Below are 18,865 nucleotides of genomic sequence, written 5' to 3' on the forward strand. Positions count from 1 at the left end.
TTCAGCCGCACTCAACTCGGTTAGGCATTCATCTTTACCCCTTGAAGGCACTCCACTCTGTAAGCCAGCTGAGCGCTTCTAGATCTCGATACCGGCGGGCGTATCCGTCTCTTCCCAGGCAGCCTTGTTGCTAGACTCTGCCACACAGAAGGGCAGTTGCCAAATTAGTGATCACAATTGAGGTTGCAGCTTATTCTACGGGGAGCTCCATAGCAGTGCAAAATTCAAGAATACCACATGCACCTTGGCTCTAGTAACGATCATTGGGTCGTTGGCGTTGTTCAACCTATCCATCCCAATGCTACATGACCAGGCTCAAGCACCCTAACGAAAACAAGGATTCAAATAGTAAAAGAACAAGTTGAACATACTACAAAGCAATAGAGAAAATTGTACAGAGCAACTTAGTTGAGTCATCAGTAAACAGAAAGCTACAGCGTCTATCTCACGGCATCAACACTCATATGTATGATAAAGCCAAAAGACTTGCCATTCTGCTACTAGCTCTCCTTTCCATAATTCTTACATATAAAGACAAAATGCATCTAGCTAGGGCAATAAATCCCTTAATTTTTTACATTACAACAGTAAACCACATTCAGTCTTGAAACTTCATTGTTCTTGTATTATTTTAGCCCCTTCTCTCCCAGAAATGCAAACGCCCGCCAAATCTGCGTCACCCACCACCCATCCATAAAAAAATAATGTTCATTCGCCATGCCTGACGCACACACACAGCCCCAGGGTATTAAATTGCGCTCGGTTGCTAAAAGCGGGCTCCCCCAAATTACATGATTAGGCAAAGTTGTCCGATCGGTCGACCCAGATATCTTCCAACTCTGCAAAGCTGTGGAAGTGCACTGGTCGGTGGTGGTCACTATAGAAGGGCAGCGGCGTATCCAGCTTGACGTGAACAGACTTCTTTTCCATTCCTGCAAAAGCGCTGCCCATGAAGCTATAGTTCCACTTGCCATCATCTGGAACAAGGAAGAAACCTCTGAACCTGGGGCTCAACAGAAGCTTTCGCTTCTCTCCCATGGTTGTAGTGAAGCCCTGAGGTTGGTCGCTCTGCGTGTCCTTGTTTTCGGCTCCCCATTTGTAACCCTGAGGAGTCAAGCCCCAAGCAGACAAAGAAACACTGCCGGGAGTGAACGAAACAGACACTGTAACTGTATTCGTCTTGTCCCACTCCTCGTGTGTATCCAGCAGCTTGGCGTGCTCAGTCACATCTGCCGCGGACATGTATGGAAGTTCGCTGCCCGATAGCGTGTGGATGACACCCAGTGGTTCCATACCGTCCAGGAACTCACTCTGGGGTAGCTTCTGTGGAAGCTGCACGCTGCGAAGACCGCCAATCTGGGGAATCATAACAATACATTTGATCTCCTTAACTTGGTCGTTGTCAGGGGCCGAGGCGCCATAGAGGTAGCCAGCCACCTGGACTCGTAGATCCGCAATCGTGATGAACTTCTTCAAGATGTTGTTAGGCATAACATACGTAACATCATCCAGATCAGTATCCGCTGATGACACATAGATGTTCTTGGCTCTTGTCCGCAAGTTCGAAGTCGCAATAGCTCTGGTTCGCCACTCGGTCTTGGAAGCAAATGTTTGCTGTTCAAACTGAGATGTCGTAGTAACAATAATCTCCTCGCCATGAACGTTTTGGGTCTTGGTCGTGACAGCCGTCAACTGCTTCTGCTCTTCTTGCTGCTTCTCGATCTCGGCAGCTTGCTGTCTCTGCATTGATGGTGCAGAAATCTCCATACCAAGAATAATATCACGAACTTCAGTACTTGTCAAACTAGACACATTGACGTTGTTCTTCTTGCCATAATCGTTCAAAATAAGATCTCGCAGTTGAGTTTCAACCTTGATCCATTCTTCATCATTCAGTGAAGGCCAGATATGATGGTCGAGAGTGATGACAGTCTTGTCAGGCCGTAGGATGAGCTTCGTCTTGTCAGGATTGACGTGAAGAGCACGCAGAATGAGAATTAGACGAGAGAACGCTGTGTATGAGGAAATGCTCTTCAGCCACTCGTCATACAGGTTAAACAGTACCATCTGGGGCTCCGTCGCTCGCAAAATCATATCTCCCAGCTTCTCAACCTTCATAGCCGCCTGGAAAGGAAGCTGTAGTTCGGAAGCACGAATAGAAATGTTGGGGAAGTCAACCAATTGGACTTCGAGAGGATCCAGTAGACCCTTTCGGGTGACAATCAGCTGCTTGGGCTGTTCTTCAACAGGGAGCGATCGAATCAATGCCGCCACTTCTTCTGCCGTCTTCCACTTGGCAAGCTGTCCAAGACGCTTCTGACCTGCCCAAACACTGGTGTGGATGATCTTCAAGAACAACTGGCCAGTTCGCGGGTTGAAGATGAAGATGGCGCCGTTGATGGGCTTGGTGGTCAAGTTTCCTTCAAACGTCTTGTGGATAGTCACACGGTACACGTTGGTGTCGTCGATGAAGAGCTGAGTCTGGTTGCTGAAGAGCTCCGAGTAATTCTGCGAGTTCAAGAATTCTTGGTTGCTCTCAGAAGCATACAGCTGCAGACCCTTACGGATACGCTCTCGGAGGACGTACAAGGCAGGGTTGGCTTTCATGATCTTGGCCATTGCTTGCTGAATGAGTACCTTCAGGCCAGGGAAATACATTCCGTAGGCCGAGTACAAGTTGTAGGCTAGATCAATACCAATCATGATACCTGTAGCAGAGGGGTAAATGCTAGAGCTATCGGTTGTGTAGTCGAGATACTTGGCACGTGTATATCGCTCAATGTCGTGAGAGTCGTAGTCGCCATATCGCAATTGTACGTCAACCCAGAATTTGTTGGTCGATGTAGGCTCAATGACGTCCTTGGTATCATACAACAGTGAGGGACGAGTGACATTCCACTTGTGGCTGGCAAAGAGGAGAATGTCGGCACAAGAGCTGTTCATCTTGTAAGATTTACGAGGGTGAATAGTCTCCTTTTGAACAGTCTCAATGCCGAGAGATTCCAATTCTTGATCAAATACTTGACAAAGATCCATTACCACTGACTCGTGAATCTTCTGCCACAAGTGAGCACGGAAGATCTGGATGAGGGAGATCTTCAGCGTAGGAATCTTTCCGTGCAAGAAGATACCAGTAAGATCAAGCTGGACCTGGAAACCGACATAGACGTTGGCTCTGTTGATGGTTGGAGACCACCAGAGGGTGAAACGACGGTTAGGAATCTGGTTCAGACCGGAACGCTGGGCGTTGGTGAGCTTCTTGAACTTCATGGATTCTTCGAAACCAGAAGCCTTCTCCCAGAAGAGGCCTTCCCAAGATGGGAAACCGGTGGCCTTGAAGAGAGTGTGCTCAAGGATGGTCTCAACACCACCCAGTGCTTGGATGACATCAGTTCGGTAAGCATTCAAGTTCCACAGCTTGCCGTCATGTCGCTGGCTCGTCCACCAGAACGGGTTACTCTTCATAAGTTGGTAAATCTTGAACTCGGAGCGAGCGCGGAAACCCTTGTCGAAGCTAAGCGTGCTTCGGTCCTTTTGGAACAGAGTGTTGATTCTTGGCAAACCACGATCCCAGCTATCCTCCAAATCTTCCAAAGTAAGACGTCGGTTCTGCTGGTTGGCTTCCAATCGCTTCTGGGAATATTCAGTCCAGACACGTTGTGAATCAATAAATTCTGCCTCCCAAGGGATAATGTATCGGAAAATGTTGGGGATTAATGTCTCCTCATCATGCGTCATACCAGCTCTGTAGTGGGTGACTCCAGTGTCGGTCTGCTTAGACCAACGCTTGTCACTAGCTGGGATAAGAATGTGAGAGCCAGAAATCATTCCCAATCCACCAAGCTCCTTTGGAGTATAGAAAACGGCAGGGGGGAAACGCGAAGGCATCTTGGAGTTCAGTCCAATCTTGACTCGCGTCTGAATCTTGGTCTCGCATTTGACGATGGTATCCAAGAGCTCAATGGTAGAGACCGCGGCCTCACGATAGTACGTGAATAGAGCAATCAGAGCAGTGTTCCACTTGTTAGCAATCTTAGTAAAGGTTGTCGAACCAGATGACATGAGAATTTGTCGGATACGGTTGTTGAACTTTTGAATATCTTCTTCGGTGACTTGCAAGAATGCGTGTGCCGTTCTCTCCTTGGTCGTATTATCAACGAGAGACCAAACACTGTCTTTGACAGGGAATTCTTCATTCTGGTTTCTAATCTTGGGTAGAATACGGACTTCAAATCCGCACATTGAGAAGAGCAAGTTGGGGTTATCACGGCTGTAAACACTGACAAAGCTGTCATCCCAATCAATCGTGGTAACAGATCGTGGCAATCGGTTCTTGAAGTCCCAGAAGACAGCTCGTCCAAGGTTAACGTCGTGTCGCATCAAGCGCATACGAGAATCTCGTGGCCAGCACTTCTTGCTCTTATAACCGATGACATTCTCAAAGTTGGGATCCGGTTGCTCAGTAAGGAATCGCTGGATGAGATCTCGTGATTCCTCCGCTGTAAATCGAAGGAAGATCCAGATCTTATCGATATATCGGCTGTATAGTCGGATCGGGTGTCTGCTTTCCGTTTCCCGATCGCGGAACTGCAAGAAATCGTTGGGGCTTTGCGGTGGTCCGGCGATTTCACTGGCTCGCTGAGGGCCAAGCAGAAGCAAGTCGAGAACAAGACCATAGTATTGGAAGACAAAGGCAGAAAACTGGAGACCACGGATCATACCGTAGCTGTTGACGTGATTCATGTCCTTGTATGTGAGCTGAACATTGTTCTTTGCCGTAATGTAGTCAGCAAGATTGTGGTCCATGATCAGTCTGAGAAGGGAGTTGAGCAGCGTCAATTCCATCTTCTCGTAAACCTTGGATAGCTCAGTCTCAATCATGACATTGCATTCGCCATTTTCAGTCTCCCAAACTTGACCCAGGTTGTTGATGCCCTGAGCCCACTTGTAGACCAACAACGGAGGAACCTCAGAATCAGAGGGCTTGATCCAGGCAGGGAAAAGGTGTCTCTGATCAGCCTGGTACCACAGATATTGGTCAAGATAAGCATCGCTAATCTTTTCAATAGGCTCAATGTCATAAACGGGGTTGATCGTGCTATAGTTATCGTTCATGTCGATGTTGACCTCCTTAAACGCTCGCTGCGTTAGCAAAAATCGCTTGATACGTTCCAGGGTTGTGCCAGGACTATCATATGCCTGCTCAATAAGGGCAAGCTCTTCACGCTGGCTCTGGTTGAGGCGACCCTTGACCGAGTAAGCTTCTCTTAATCGTTCCAGGGCCAAGATCAGAATCTTGGTATCGTGCTTATACGAAACACTGGGGAATGGAATGGGCGAGAACTTGCGAGACTCCAGCCAGTGGACAGTCGTGGTGTAGATGGCGACGGCCTCTTCTGAGGAAACGTACGGACCATCCTTCATGTGGTTATGCTGTCGCTCTTGCTCTGCTTTGAGCCAGAGTCGAGTCAGACGACCAACATTCTTCTTAGCAACAGTCTTGTCGACAGTAGCACCGCGGCGAATACGCTCACGGTTGTAATGAGCAACAGAAACCCACCAGTCGGCCTTGGATTTCACATATCGCAGAATGATATTCTCGATGGGAGCGGGCAAACCAGGCACCTTCCATGGGATGTTACTCTTCCAGCAACGCCAGGCTTCAGAAAGATGCTGAAGCACGGTGTTGACCTTGTTCTGCTTGATGCCCTCGGGCATCATGTCCAACAGGTCGGCCATGACGGAAGCACGGAGCTCAAGATCAAAGTGAGACTCGACACGTTGCTTGGTAACCGTCTTTGCGACGCCCTTGCTGTGTCGACCTTCGAACTGACGAGAAAGCAGGTTTCCAAGCCATCTCTCAAGGAGAGGGATGATACCACGCATAAAAAACAGCCACACTCTCCACGCAGGAGCCCAGAAACCACAGCCTGGACCCTTTCCGACAGGGCCAGAATTGAATCTATAGTAGATAAGGTGCTTCAAATCCTTGCAGGTTCGGATCTGGTGCATAAGCTTGTACTTGTAACGGTACATTCCTGTAAGCTGTCCGACGTGGTTGAAGGCGTAGAGGATACCATCAGCCAATTGGAAAGCGTCAATGTTGCCGAGTCGGTATTGAACTTGTGCATCCACAATCAGCTTGGTCAGTCGCAAAATTTCACGCATCAAGTGGAAAGCGTTTCCGAAACGAGACTTCTTTCGTTCCTTTGTGGTAAGAGTCTTTACGGGCTTCAAGTTGAAGTTGTAATCAAGATGGAGATAGGTAAGGTTCTTTCGGTGAATCAAAAGGTTGAGCATGTTGAAACCTTGGCGACAAACTTGGAGACCAGCCTCCACCCAGTCGATGGTAGTTTGTTGGAAGAACTTGGTCTGCTTCAAAGACCTGAGCAAGTTTTGGTTGTTCTGAGCCTTGGGCTTCTTCTTGTGCAAGTCGTTGAGAACAAAGTTCTTGAGCAGCTTCTGGTAGGAAACTCGGACCTTGACAGGTGGCCGGTCTGCGGGAGGGTGCTCCAGATACCACTGCTTAATTAGGGGCACATCCTGGGCGCGAACCATCTTGCCGGATCGCCGGTTGAATGGATATGGTGCCCACCAAAGCTCAATGGCGGCAGAAGTGTCCTCGTTATCGAGTTCCTCATCAGCAAGGAATGGTTCCGTTCCAGCAGGAAGCTCGAAAGCGTCATCTTCGGGCTCCTCGTTGCTTCCAGGCCCAAACAGCTCATCTTCGAGAGAAACTTCAACATTCTTAGGAGCCACATTGCGTGATGAGATTGGGTTGATTCGACGATCGAAATGGAATGTAGGCAAGTCCGGGTCATCGATACGATTATACACTATCTGGGGGTGAGAGTGCCACGCCAAGTGTACGCTTCGCGGTAAGGAATTGTATAGGTATGGGAAAGCAACCCGGAATTCAGTGCGAATGGGGTTTCTGAAAATGATTCGGTCGATGGCGTTGAATTCGCCAAAGTCTTCGTCATTGGGGTTGATATCCTTGTACAAAGGCTCAAATCGTGGTCCTCCTGGCAAAGCAACGTTCAGCGCCTTGGCAGTGAGCAGACTCTTTAGATCGAAGAGATAGAAATAGTTCTTATCCACAACATCAGAAATCAAAGGTCGACTAAGACGAAACAAGGCGGCCATCTGAGGTAATGTGAGATTCCATCCCTTGTAGCTTGGACCATTAACATGGGGTGTATCAAGCAACGGTCGGTGGTCATAAAACCATTCGTAGATTGCCTCATCTTCATCCTCGTTCAACTCCATCTGAATAGGCTCAAGAGGCTCAACGTCCTCGATGTTTTCCGACCATGACAACGGCGGTTCCTCGTCATCAAACGGTGGGAATCGCATACGCTTAAACAGTCTTCGGTCAGCCTTTTCCTTTCGCATAAACGTCCACATCATGGCCCACTGCGCAAAGAAGACAGGCTCGATGACTCTTGGAATCTCGTTGACCAGGGTAAGGCAGCCGTTGACATGGTACAGAACCTTGACCTCTCGTGCAGACTCCCAGGGCATCGGCATATTCTCCAGAAGCTTCAAAACCGCATGGGGCATGAACTTCAATGCACCGAGATAGCTTCGCTTGTCGTTTGTGTACTTTTTCTGCGAGACATCGCCGATATCCTTGACGATTTTCCGCAGATGCTCGGGGGGCATATCAGCCTTTTGCGTCTGAACGAATCCAGCCTTTCGCTTCTCGCCAAATCGGTTTCGCTGGCTCCGAAGCCATTCCTTCTTCTTCTGGGCAAACTTTGCGATATGAGCGTCGGCGGGAGGTCGATAGCCGGGGGGGGGCGGGGCTGGAGGAGCAGGAGTTGTCGGAGGAGGTGGGAAAGATGACGATGGAGGAGGCGGAGGAGGAGGAGGAGGGCCCCAGCCAGGCGGCGGCGGCGGCGGTAATTGCGACATGGCTGCGTCTTCACTCGTTCAGAAGCAATCCGTGAAGTTGCCTGCCCGAAGGCTTGAAGCCGTGGCGCGTGTCAGAGACGCGCTAGCGATCCTGGAATTGCAGACACAGGATAGCAGCCACGTGGAATTCAATGCTCTGGCCTCTGTGCTGATGAAGCAGATGCCGGTCTCGCAAAATTCAGACGACGGCCAGAGCGAAAGTGATGCAACGTCGGGACTGATGTTCAACCTCGCCTTCGTTGGACAATTTCTTGAACGAGATCCTTGGAGGCGCTAGCTTCATCTTGATGCTAGTCCATCACGTGACTTTGACGTTATTGCAACTTCGAAGTGCAATAACATGCCGATGCCTACCCATTTCAAAATACTCACATTCTGCGCATGGTTCTCGATTCTAGTTCGTAAATGAATGATATATTAGCCTTTGTTTTATTCAATGAAAAATTTCAGCGGAAAATCAAGAGTTAGCAACTTGATTATGTAGATAATTCAGCTGCATTAACGTTCCAAGCTCAGGTTGATGCTAATTCCGGTATGCTTTTTAGTCCGAGACAGACATGGAGGGGTACCTTGAGGCATAGCTGTGAAGTGAAATATTGCATCAATTACAGCTAGAATTTAAATGAAAATAGAAAGTGGCTCAATTTTTAGCAAAAAGATAATTCATTCATCAAGATTCTGCTATAATTTTCTTTAATTTATCCCCATCATCGCTGAAATCCTACTCTATACTCTTTCCTCTCTCTGCTACAGGGTACTTGATCAATGGAGCATCACTCTCGGAGCCAATCAAATCTGCTCCAGTCCAATTACATAATCACGAACAATCATCTTCTGCCGACAGCAACACCAGGCCTAGCCATCGCGATACCATTTCAATTCAAGAAGACCAAGCCAGTCGCCGCCACAAATCAGCAAACATGGCGCACCTTAGTACGTTTACTCGCGAAGAATTGCACATGGCCAAACTAACCGCGAATTCGCAGACGTCAAGCCGGACCCGGCTCTTCTGAAGCTGGAGGGTGCGTAACATATCGAATCCAATTGCCCTTTCGCTGTACCGCTCCGCTTTCTAACTCGTTTGCACAGCGATGACCAAGGCTCGCCACCGCTACTTCCGCTTCACGGGCAGAACTGCCAGAATCAGCTTCATCTACATGGCCGCTATCCCCGCCGTCTTCGGCTGGGTCGCATACAAGACAGACGTGAGTGGAAATCGGACAATGTGGAGGGGAAGAGGGCTACTTGAGAGGGGGAGAGATTGATGAGATGCTGACTGACTGTGTATAGGGCCTTTGGGATCTCCGAGCGAAGCGAAAGGGTGACACCTGCTACGAGAAATAAATGACGATGTTGGTTGGTGGAGAGTTTTATGTATATTTTAAAAGGTTCGATCCGAGATAGAGAGCCTCTTTCTGGCCGAATAATCGAAGAAAATTCAATATTTCTAGCTTCAAGATGGAGACTATTACGAAAACCATGGATCATCTCTACGTGATGTGCTCAATTGCTGGGGGCGGAAGAGAGTGTTTATCTTGCACTTTCTACTTCACTGCACAAGATATGAAACTTGAGCCTAGATTTATCAAATACAGCAAGAGGGAGCTTTCCTTCGCTTCAATTCAAACGCTAAATTTCTCGGGGGTATATCGTATCCTTTGCGCAATCTCAACCATATGTCTGAAGTAAAACCCTTCTCCTGGCTTACCAGCGGCCCCTGCCTCTTGGCCCTCCAGGTGGCCCATCTGGTAGCTGTTCTCCTCTTCTCCATTCGCCTGATGGAACCCTATTATCTCTCCAGCCTGGCCTATTAGGACGGCCATTGTTGCGGCCAAAATTGCTGTCTCGTCCATGAAATCCACCTCTGAAACCACCGCTGCGACCATCTCGCCCGCCAGATATTGAGCCTCTTCTAGCAGCCCCTGGCGGTACTACGGAGCCATCTCCCCGCGGAGGAAGTATCGCGCACGAGATGTAGTCCCCAACAACAAATCTCCAGTCAGCCAGCGTTTTGTCTTTCCCAAAGTCATCCCTCATTAGGGCATCAGGACCAGCATCATCGGGATCCTCTGCGCCAGGATAGCCCTCGCCAATGACGATGCTCCCCAGCTCTTTGACGGCAAATTTGGGCTGTATAGTATTAGTAGCACTCGCGCCGCGTAAATCCGGGCAGACGAGTTGAAATGAGAGTCTTGTGCCAATGGCAGGATTTGGCAATGCGTTTGGTTTTGCTGCTGCTAGCTCAAGGGCCAGCTCATTGAGTGTGCAGGTTGACCACGTGTAGATCGAGACATATGGCGGCAAAGAAGATGACGCAAATTCCTCTGGCCTAAATATGATGTTTAGTAATACTATTCCATCTATAAGAATCCTATCATGAGTTATAGTCGCGTACCTGGGAAAGCCGCCGGTTTTATGGAAAAGACGGACTAAGAAGGGAGCTGCGTCATGATCTTCATCCCCTTTTGATATAGACATTGTGCTATGAATCGAATTGGGACAATCAGAATTCCAATTCGTCAACAAGTTCTCCACGTTTCAATACTAATATATGTATCACTCTGCGTCCAAGCTGTGTGTTGCTGGGATTGAATGAGTGCTGATGCTGCTGTAGCTCAACACCTGTATTATCCGGAAATCATCCGCAATCGATAGCGTCCTTGTAACTTCGGCGTGCTCACCGGACTTGCGACCAAACAGACTTCATGACTTATAAACTGCCAAATAATCCCATCAAGGAAGCGCATTGCACAAAACCTTCGTCTCATTGCTTCAATCCTACAAGTACAAACATTAAAAGCGACATTGCCTCCTGGACGAAATATCTTTGACGATCCTTCAAGCCGCTCACAGCGCAACACCATCACCATGGACTTCGCGGCCCTCATGAACAAAGAGCTATCCAAATCAAAATCCTCCAAATCCTCCTCCAGCGCCGACGAAAAGAAATACCTCAAGCGCTCCGAAGTAGAAGCCGAACGCAAAGCCGCCTACCTAGCCGAGCAAAAGGCCCTCGAAGCCGAACGCGCATCCAAGGCCGAAGCGAAGCGCAAGCGCGAGGAAGAAGTCGCCGCAGAAAACGCCCTCCGCGAGGACAAGCGCCGCAAGCTCGCCGAAGAGTCGCGCAAGAGGCAGCAGGAGAAGGAATTCGAAGAAGAGCAGGCCAGGAGGAAGAGACTCGGCCTGCCGGAGCTCGTCAAGGGCGACGAAAACGGCGATGATAAGAACGGCGACGCGGCAGACGACATCCCGGATGACGAGCTGATAGAGAAGCTGAGAGCGCTGGGCCACCCGGCGAAATTATTCGGAGAATCACATGCGGCACGGCTGAGACGACACAAGAAGCTCACTACGGTGCTGACAAAGGGGCCGATACCGACGACGCTACAGCTGGTGGAGGAGAAGGACATGAAGGTCGACGGCACGCTGCCAAAGGACAAGGAGGGCCGCCAATGGCTGTACAGACAGCTGGCCAGCTACTTCACCATGGTGCTCACGGCATACGAAAAGGCAATGGAGGAAGAGAAGCGAGACACGAGCAACAGCAAGATGGCCTACAGCGCCATGGTCCAAACCCGCGAAAACATGAAGCCAGTAAGCACAGCATCATAAACACCTGGTATTAACAAATAAAATTGCTAACCCACTCACTCTGTAGCTCTTCCGCAAATTCGAGTCCGGCGACCTCGACGACTCCCTCCTCCAGCCCATCATCGAAATCGTCCAGGCCCTCCAGGAGCGCCGCTACGTCGACGCCAACGACGGCTACCTCCGCCTCAGCATCGGCAAGGCAGCCTGGCCTATTGGCGTCACCATGGTGGGTATCCACGAGCGCAGTGCGCGCGAGAAGCTGCACGATGGTGAAAAGGGCCACGTCATGGGCGACGAGGTGACGCGAAAGTACCTGCAGAGCATCAAGCGCTGTCTCACCTTTGCGCAGGTGCGCTGGCCGCCGGAGGATTTGAGGCAGTTGATGGGGTGATTGGATACGGCGGTGATGTTGTAGTTTGCGGCTCGATTGTGATGTAAAGTGCTCTGGGAAAATGGAGGGATATAATGAAATGGTTCCAAGCGTGGCTATGCAGTGCTGGAATGGCAGTTGGTAGTAGTGGTATATGTGTGATATGATATGATACCCGTCTCAATTGGACAATATAGACAAAGAAGAATGCATATAATACGAGGCGTCGCTGAACGAAACATGACTTATCAATACCACATCTACTATTTGATATCACGACATCATTATTGTAGAAGACAGAAAATGATATGCGTCATCACATCAAATCCTAATACGTTGATAAAAGGAAGAAAAAAAAAAAAAAGCCTCTAATAATTGGGGGCTGCTGAATGTTACAAACATCAATAAAAAAAAAAAAAGAGCCCAGTTTCTCCTTGCGCCTCCCTCTATCTAATGCATCAACATGCGTGTAACGTTCAAGTCTCAAAGGCGTTTGCCGTCATAACCGTGGCTCCCCTCCTCCCTTTGGACAGGAAGCAAGCATTTCCCCTTTCGCCATCGGCGACTGACAAGAAAAATCGAGTACTCGATCGCCACGGAAGGGCAAATCAAGTTGTATTCCCCCGTCGGATTAGTATGTGCGGCTTTCCCCTTAGTTATGTACGGAAATACGTAAGTTTACCCTTTTTCCCAGCCAAAGCCAGGCTTCTTTGCCGATGCTGAGTTTGAATTGCCTCAATGAGATGTTCCTAAGAACCCTGAGCCTCACGCTCGGCCAGATAGCTGGCCATGCGACTCTCTTCAAACCAAGCCTCATCGGGCTCAGGTCCTCCTACTCCGCCAGTCTGTGGCTTCTTGACGCCAATGACCTCGAGGCCTGCAGCAATAATATTCATGCGCCGCAGCCGCTCCTTGGCTTCCAGTTCGTATTTCCGTGCCACATGAAGTGCATTTGTCTGTACCACTAGTCGTGGGTCGGGGGATACGGCTACCAGAAGCTACGTAGGATGTAAGTAACAGCACACCTATGGTTGGAAAAACAGCAGAACGAGGAAGAAACATACCTTGTTTTTGGCATCTATTCTAGCTTTCAATGACCCATCACGGATCATCCTGATGAGCTCTGGCTCAACGGACTGGCTGGGTTTTCCAAATGCAGCGTCCAAGCTGTCCAGCGTGACACACGAGAAGGGTATAAAGTATTGGACAATACACTTTTCGCGAATCAAAGAGTAAATTGCAGGAACATGTGGTTGTAAGTAAATGTCGAGCAGATAGTCTGCCCGCACAGACTCCAAGATGGAGAGACAAGTCGAGTACCTGCCGTTGACAAACAAGCTTATAGCTTTTCGAATATGCGGTTCGTGTTCTAGGAATGTCCTGAAGGATTGATTATCCAGTATGCGAGACTGCAAAGCCGTCCTGTCCATGGTTGCCAGAGACAAGAGACCTCCATAGATGGCGACATCGTTGGGACTCGCGACTGTGCTGTATTCCGTTGGGGACACATTGGGGTTAGTATGGATGAGGGTCATGGCCGCATCGTGGAAGTTCCCCATCCCCATCAAGGCAACACCCGATGCCACCTTGGTGTAGGCCTGCTGTTCTTGCTCATCGTCTCCGCTTTGAATGTTGGATATCTTGCCAACGTTGCTCAACACGGTGGCCCAGTCATGGCGCTGAAAAGCGACGCTAGCCAGGTGCATGCCGCAATCGAAGATGTGTTTGGTCGTGCTCACGTCGTGGCGCATTTTGTTATATGCTTCCGTAGCTTCAGAGAGCTTGCCTATACTCTCGAAATGCTTACCGAGATCTTCATTGCCCATCTAGACCGAAAATAGCAAGTTAGATATCACCGCATATTTATAAATTACCCGCCATATAGACACGTAGAGGGGGAATGATGATTCCTACCCGAATACTCTCCTTGATGAGATTGTTCCTGTACCCTTTAAGTTCTGTCTCCAAGCGAGCAGTTTCGTTTCTGTTGGCAATCTCGGTGTTCTCTATCCATGCGCCATCCCTCTGCGCATCGGGATCATCCGGAGCAGCTGCGCGGAGCAGAGCACACGCATCGTTATAGCGAGTGATGTCTGAGCCGCTCTTTGCTTCGGCAACGGCAGCCTTGAGAGCTTCAACTCGCAGTGGCACACAGCACTTGCCAATGAGGATCAGGCGCTCGTATCGCGTTCGGCCTATGACGATGATGGGAAGCGTTAGGACCTCGTGGATGTAGCCAAAGGGCGAGCATGGCACCGGAGATGCCTTGGGAACACCGTACCGACATAGTTTTGAATGTAGAGATCAAGGTCAAGCTTGGGCATGTCTGTCACCGAGATCCATGGTCAGCTACTCGTGATAGACACATGTGGGGCAGAAGGGCCATCGTTACCAGTGACGATAACGTCTGGAGGAGTGTATGCCTGAGCGTCTGAGCCCGGCTGCGACGACGTCGGAGCAGCCATGGAAATGCAGCGTGATGGGGCTTTTCGACGACCGTATGTGTTTGCTGCTTGGCAAGGCTGAATAGAAACAGGAAGCTCGCCTGCACGTGCTTCTCAGCCTTCCAGATGGTGGAGGGGCCGTTCAGTGCGTGATGGAGCGCATAGCTAGAAATGTTGGGTTTGGCGGGGTTGACAAAGAGCTCTCGATAGTACAGAGGTACATGTACGGAAGCGCGCGTCTTAGTAAAGTGGATCTTAAAGTATGCGTACACGTACCATTATGCCAACTACAAGTACAGACTGCTGCTTGCCTGCATTTTCGTAAAACAGACTTTCAAACATTTTCCAGAGCAAGCTAGATGTACTCTACACTCCATCTTATTTTTTTTGATGATGCTTTAGAGGGACTGGAGTAGATGGACGATTTGGAGGATACTGATATGCTTTAGCGCGTGTCTCAGTGCAACTCTAGCTCGGCCGATGAGCTATCAGATCCGCGCACTATCAATTGCATCCAATGCCATTAGACCAAGTACTACTAATACTATTACTACCTGTCTTATTAGCCTCTAAGTCTTGAAGAAAGACTCAAGAACTGTGACTTGAAGAATACAGTGCGAGAAATAACCAAATAAAGTAACTACCAATTTACGAATCATACACGTAATGGCCAAACCCGTCCCGTACTAGTTATGGCCCCCTTTGCCCTTGGGACGGCAGATGAACCAGTTCAACCCACTAGTTTGCCGTCTTCCGATACACGATGGTGGCTTAGACCTCACTTGCACCTAGCCGCGCAAGGGGGAACCGGCTACTGCTTCTAGCTGCTCGAATAAGTAAGAGCTCGCAAAGCATCGGTCCCTCCAGCTAGGGGTAACTTGCGGTGGTCCGCCCGGGGTGGCAAGGGATGCGTGGTGAGCTGTTCAATAGTATGGTAGTGCTGCTGCTACTGCAAGTATGTAGTAGGCCAGCGGTAGCCCCGAGCGAGTGCCAGAGTTACAATTGATCCACGCAAAAGGAGTATGCTGCGCGGTGGCAGTGTAGATGGGGTCTGACCATCTGTGCTTTGGCGTGGAAATCGACGATCAGCTCATAGGCATGCAGCTGGCCAGGGAACGCAGATTGACAGTCTACGTTATCCTCGTTTTAGGATAGCATTGGGTAGAAGTTTATTGCCTTCAGAACTACGGGCAAGTCTACATACCGCCTCGACGCGGAGAAGTCTCGGAATTTGAATTGTCGTAGCATCTTAGCCAATGTGTAGTAGAGGCATACCTGATTGGTTCTATTGGCTGAATTCAGGAAAAGCTTGCTTGCTTTTGCATGCCCGACTGCTGCGTTATTAATCGAAGTTGCGTGCCACGAGATCTGAAAGCGACTCGATGCATGAGGCTTCTGTCATTAGAATGCTGCTAATTCCGTATAAGAGTGATATGTGGGTAATCCGTGAGCGGATAAAATTTGTCTTAAAATTAATCATACCATTGCAGTGTTTAGCTGAGTCGCTGCCTGCCCGGTTACTTCGGTATACAACTCATGGCGCCTATCTCTGAAAAGAGCAAAGATAACGACATGAGTGAAATCTGGTTTGCCGACCATGTAGAAGCACACTAGCCAAGTGCAGTTACTTTAAATCAGCCAATGCAAAAGTCCCTTTGCCTGCTTGTTCTTTCGCTTCCTTTCAATATTGAAGTGATGCATCTGCTGATTCTAGACTTGCTCAGTCGCAGGAACAAAAACTGTAGTTTGAATGTTTGCAGTGGTGTATAAGTGTCGGTTTGAGGCCAATTCCCAGCCTTGTGGGTTATCCTGGTTGGCCCGATTGTCGGCAATCTCGTTTGTGAGGCGCAAAAGCTTGGCATAAGCAAGGTGATGTAATGCCGCTGTGGCTTTAAAATCGGCGTGGACTGTGACAGGCGCCAAGAACGCCGAAGACTCCGGGAGGGGTCCCGATGGGAAAAATAAATAAGAAAAATGCAACCCAAAAGAGGGAGAGAAGAACGAGAGCCCGAAAGGGAAGAAGAAGGAAAAAAGTACAGAATTGCGTAGGGATTTGCCGAACATGCATGCAGCATGGCACGATTCATTTGCGCAGGTTCTCAGCCGAGACAAGCCTGAAATAGCATCTCGACATGCGTTGCATGGAGGAGTCCGTGTATAAGACACGGATAGTGTATTCGGTACAGTGTTAGTTGAGCGAGTCGGGCAGGCACATCCATCCCGCCGAGTCGGAAGACGTGCTGGACTTTAAATCAAGGTTATCTCGAGCTCGTCCCCACGATCGCCTGACTGTGCTCACGTCTAAATTCTATTCCGCGGTGGTGGGCGATAGGAGAAATAAAAAAGAAGCTTTTGCAGGACCCAAAGCCTAACGCTGCCAGCGCTGCGTCCAAGGGTCGGGGAAGATCCGTAGACACTGCCAAACACGCGCCCGCCAGCCAATCAGTTGCGCGCGGTGCCAGTTTCTCGCGCATGCTAGACTATATTATCGTTGCATGCAGATGCAGAGGACCTCTCGCCCTTTTGGAAATCGCGAGTTAGCGCTGGCCGAGTCCCAGTACCCGCGGCGCTCGTACTCCGTGTGGCCGCAACAGCCGCATTACGCGGAGGCCCTAGCCGTAGCATTTTCCTCATCCCGCTAGACGGCTAGGAACTGTGGGAATAAGACGGATATTAGAGCTTGGCGAGACGGCGGGACTGCTGGTTGTTGGGGTAAAGGCTCAGTATACTACTGTCAAGAGGTGGCCAAAGCCCTGAAGCACAGACGCTGTTTAGATTCAAGCTATCTTCGGTTTAACCGCAGAAGTTATGCTAGACGTGATAAACTGGGGAGCGGGAGAAGAGAGAGACTCTACTGTACGTAGATGGCTGCAGTTGCCAACGCTAAAGTCGACTCAATGCGACACGGAGAGCGTCTCGTATCCTCTCTCGCACTGGGTGGTGCCAAAGAGTAGAATACACGTACTGGCAGTGCCAACCAATAGCGCAGCCAAGCGTGGTGGTTATCTCAAAGTCAATATTGCGACAGGCGCCAATGATTGCTGAAGATTGAAGATGCGTTTTTTGATTGCGCAATCAATCTTATGCCGATTGCCTCTGGGCATCTAACGTCTTATGTCTTCAGCAGCTGGGACCGGTTGCTATTGGAAGGCTTCATCTGATGTGCTTGATTCCAGTGTGGCTTGTGCTTGTTTAGACAGGATGAAACCTTGATGAACTGAAGACAAACCCGCACGGAGTACTTCTCTCGTATGTGCGTGCATGCAGGCATGGAATCTCCAGTCTCCAACCGCAGTTCTATCGCTGTAGAATTCTTGAGCCATCTGATCCATCCATCTGTGCTTCGGCCGCTAGTCGTTGGAATCTGGCAACACGGCGTCTCATCCGTCCATCCACGCCGCTGCACACTGTCTTGTCGGCGCCATCTTGGCATCTAGATTGCTTCCTGCGTCGCCGGCACCAAGCTTTTTCTATTTCGCCTCGAGTTCTGCCAGATTGTCTTGCCCAGAAGGCCAAGCTTTTCAGCCAAGCTCTCCAGCTTTCATTTCGGACGCACATGCCCGCCCGACCGGCAGCTGAGGCGCCGGTCGCCCCCAGGGATGCCATGTGGGAAGTGGAGAGGGCTAGTTGAGCACAGCCTCAGGACCAGCAACCAATTCCAGCGGCACAGACGTATGGACGACGTCGCCCGCCCATTCCTCGACAAACGGCATACATACATAGGACGAGCCTTGGTGTCGGGACGCGGCTTATCACGCGGACGCAGTTCTGGCGCCGTCGTCGAGCGGTCAGTGGAGCTCTGCGCGCTATGCGGCCCAATTTACAGTGGGTGCACGGTTTTTAGCCCCCGACGCCAGTGCAGCAGTGCTGGGCACATGCAGCTGGAACTGGTCGCTGAAGCAGCGTAAGCCACTAGAAACCGGCACCTCAGCCATTTGCGCTGCTGCTACTGCTGCTGCCTTGACCCTCGCACAAGATTAAAAAGGAGCACGAGTCGTACGAGAATGCGTTCACCATGCTTAGGCGTCGGGGAGCCCCTGTGGTTGCCGAAGTGCCCTTGACGGGCCGCCAAGGCAGCGTCGAGGCACTTGAATCATTCAAAGCTTCCAGCGCATGACGTCTCGTCTGTGCGTTCGTTCATTGTCTGGGCTTCTGATTCATGGCGGTCGGAGCCTGAGCACTCGTAGACAGCGCTGCATTCCTGAGCTCACAATCTAGCGATTGCATGAAATCTGGCCCTCCTGAGTGTTTTGTCGTCGTATGGGCTCCGTACCGGTACCCATCTGGCCGTCTGGGCGCTGTGCCGGCAGTGGAGCCGCCGCATGTTTGTACTACAGGATGGACGGTCGCAGATGCAATCGACATGCAATCGCTATGTACAGGCACTCGACAGTACCACGGTGCAACCGAACCGAAGATAACATCAAGCTGCGCCCGATAGAGGTGCCGGTGCAGATGCTCGGTATCGTCTCCGGTGCATTGATGCTGTGGGAGTACCTACATAGTAGATGGCGAAGATCAAGGTGCCCGTACCCACAGCTGC

The 18,865-nt window shown here is 50.1% G+C and overlaps 6 protein-coding genes across 6 annotated transcripts; 2 read left to right on the forward strand and 4 right to left on the reverse strand.

Moving 5' to 3' along the window:
* Positions 1 to 412: 412 nt before the first annotated feature.
* Positions 413 to 8,145, reverse strand: PRPF8 (Pre-mRNA-processing-splicing factor 8). The gene has a single exon (XM_024908648.2). It carries the CDS (start codon positions 7,915 to 7,917, stop codon positions 796 to 798), a length of 7,122 nt encoding a protein of 2,373 aa, XP_024758081.2. The 5' UTR covers positions 7,918 to 8,145; the 3' UTR covers positions 413 to 795.
* Positions 8,146 to 8,797: 652 nt separating this feature from the next.
* Positions 8,798 to 9,539, forward strand: TrAFT101_011490 (uncharacterized protein). The gene is made up of 4 exons (XM_024910126.2): positions 8,798 to 8,850; positions 8,904 to 8,939; positions 9,007 to 9,122; positions 9,208 to 9,539. The coding sequence occupies exons 1-4, from the start codon at positions 8,838 to 8,840 to the stop codon at positions 9,259 to 9,261; spliced, it is 219 nt and encodes a 72-aa protein (XP_024758080.1). The 5' UTR covers positions 8,798 to 8,837; the 3' UTR covers positions 9,262 to 9,539.
* On the reverse strand, positions 9,420 to 10,493 carry TrAFT101_011491 (uncharacterized protein). The gene is made up of 2 exons (XM_024900763.2): positions 10,313 to 10,493; positions 9,420 to 10,246 (listed from the first exon to the last, which is right to left on the reverse strand). The coding sequence occupies exons 1-2, from the start codon at positions 10,393 to 10,395 to the stop codon at positions 9,622 to 9,624; spliced, it is 708 nt and encodes a 235-aa protein (XP_024758079.1). The 5' UTR covers positions 10,396 to 10,493; the 3' UTR covers positions 9,420 to 9,621.
* Positions 10,494 to 10,642: 149 nt separating this feature from the next.
* On the forward strand, positions 10,643 to 12,194 carry TrAFT101_011492 (uncharacterized protein). The gene is made up of 2 exons (XM_024902059.2): positions 10,643 to 11,511; positions 11,576 to 12,194. The coding sequence occupies exons 1-2, from the start codon at positions 10,786 to 10,788 to the stop codon at positions 11,897 to 11,899; spliced, it is 1,050 nt and encodes a 349-aa protein (XP_024758078.1). The 5' UTR covers positions 10,643 to 10,785; the 3' UTR covers positions 11,900 to 12,194.
* Position 12,195: 1 nt separating this feature from the next.
* On the reverse strand, positions 12,196 to 14,493 carry TrAFT101_011493 (uncharacterized protein). Its single transcript, XM_024902728.2, has 5 exons — positions 14,271 to 14,493; positions 14,160 to 14,204; positions 13,793 to 14,073; positions 12,943 to 13,704; positions 12,196 to 12,876 (listed from the first exon to the last, which is right to left on the reverse strand). The coding sequence occupies exons 1-5, from the start codon at positions 14,341 to 14,343 to the stop codon at positions 12,628 to 12,630; spliced, it is 1,410 nt and encodes a 469-aa protein (XP_024758077.1). The 5' UTR covers positions 14,344 to 14,493; the 3' UTR covers positions 12,196 to 12,627.
* Positions 14,494 to 16,032: 1,539 nt separating this feature from the next.
* On the reverse strand, positions 16,033 to 16,386 carry TrAFT101_011494 (uncharacterized protein; the record flags this gene model as incomplete). The annotated part of the gene is made up of 1 exon (XM_024908647.2): positions 16,033 to 16,386. The coding sequence occupies one exon, from the start codon at positions 16,384 to 16,386 to the stop codon at positions 16,033 to 16,035; it is 354 nt and encodes a 117-aa protein (XP_024758076.2).
* Between the last annotated feature and the right edge of the window lie 2,479 nt (positions 16,387 to 18,865).

The sequence above is a fragment of the Trichoderma asperellum genome, chromosome 7 (genome assembly GCF_020647865.1).
Source record: "Trichoderma asperellum chromosome 7, complete sequence".
In the NCBI taxonomy this organism is placed as follows: domain Eukaryota; kingdom Fungi; phylum Ascomycota; class Sordariomycetes; order Hypocreales; family Hypocreaceae; genus Trichoderma; species Trichoderma asperellum.

What these genes read in the sequence shown, in the direction of transcription:
- PRPF8 (XM_024908648.2), bottom strand. Translation starts at nt 7,917, where the DNA reads ATGTCGCAATTACCGCCGCCGCCGCCGCCTGGCTGGGGCCCTCCTCCT.
- TrAFT101_011492 (XM_024902059.2), top strand. Translation starts at nt 10,786, where the DNA reads ATGGACTTCGCGGCCCTCATGAACAAAGAGCTATCCAAATCAAAATCC. An exon ending in CCCGCGAAAACATGAAGCCA is followed by an intron (nt 11,512 to 11,575) that starts GTAAGCACAGCA and finishes CTCACTCTGTAG; the next exon opens with CTCTTCCGCAAATTCGAGTC.
- TrAFT101_011493 (XM_024902728.2), bottom strand. Translation starts at nt 14,343, where the DNA reads ATGGCTGCTCCGACGTCGTCGCAGCCGGGCTCAGACGCTCAGGCATAC. An exon ending in CTACATTCAAAACTATGTCG is followed by an intron (nt 14,074 to 14,159) that starts GTACGGTGTTCC and finishes TCATCGTCATAG; the next exon opens with GCCGAACGCGATACGAGCGC. An exon ending in TCATCAAGGAGAGTATTCGG is followed by an intron (nt 13,705 to 13,792) that starts GTAGGAATCATC and finishes TTTTCGGTCTAG; the next exon opens with ATGGGCAATGAAGATCTCGG.
- TrAFT101_011490 (XM_024910126.2), top strand. An exon ending in GGCTCTTCTGAAGCTGGAGG is followed by an intron (nt 8,940 to 9,006) that starts GTGCGTAACATA and finishes TCGTTTGCACAG; the next exon opens with CGATGACCAAGGCTCGCCAC. An exon ending in GGGTCGCATACAAGACAGAC is followed by an intron (nt 9,123 to 9,207) that starts GTGAGTGGAAAT and finishes GACTGTGTATAG; the next exon opens with GGCCTTTGGGATCTCCGAGC.
- TrAFT101_011491 (XM_024900763.2), bottom strand. Translation starts at nt 10,395, where the DNA reads ATGTCTATATCAAAAGGGGATGAAGATCATGACGCAGCTCCCTTCTTA. An exon ending in AAAACCGGCGGCTTTCCCAG is followed by an intron (nt 10,247 to 10,312) that starts GTACGCGACTAT and finishes CATCATATTTAG; the next exon opens with GCCAGAGGAATTTGCGTCAT.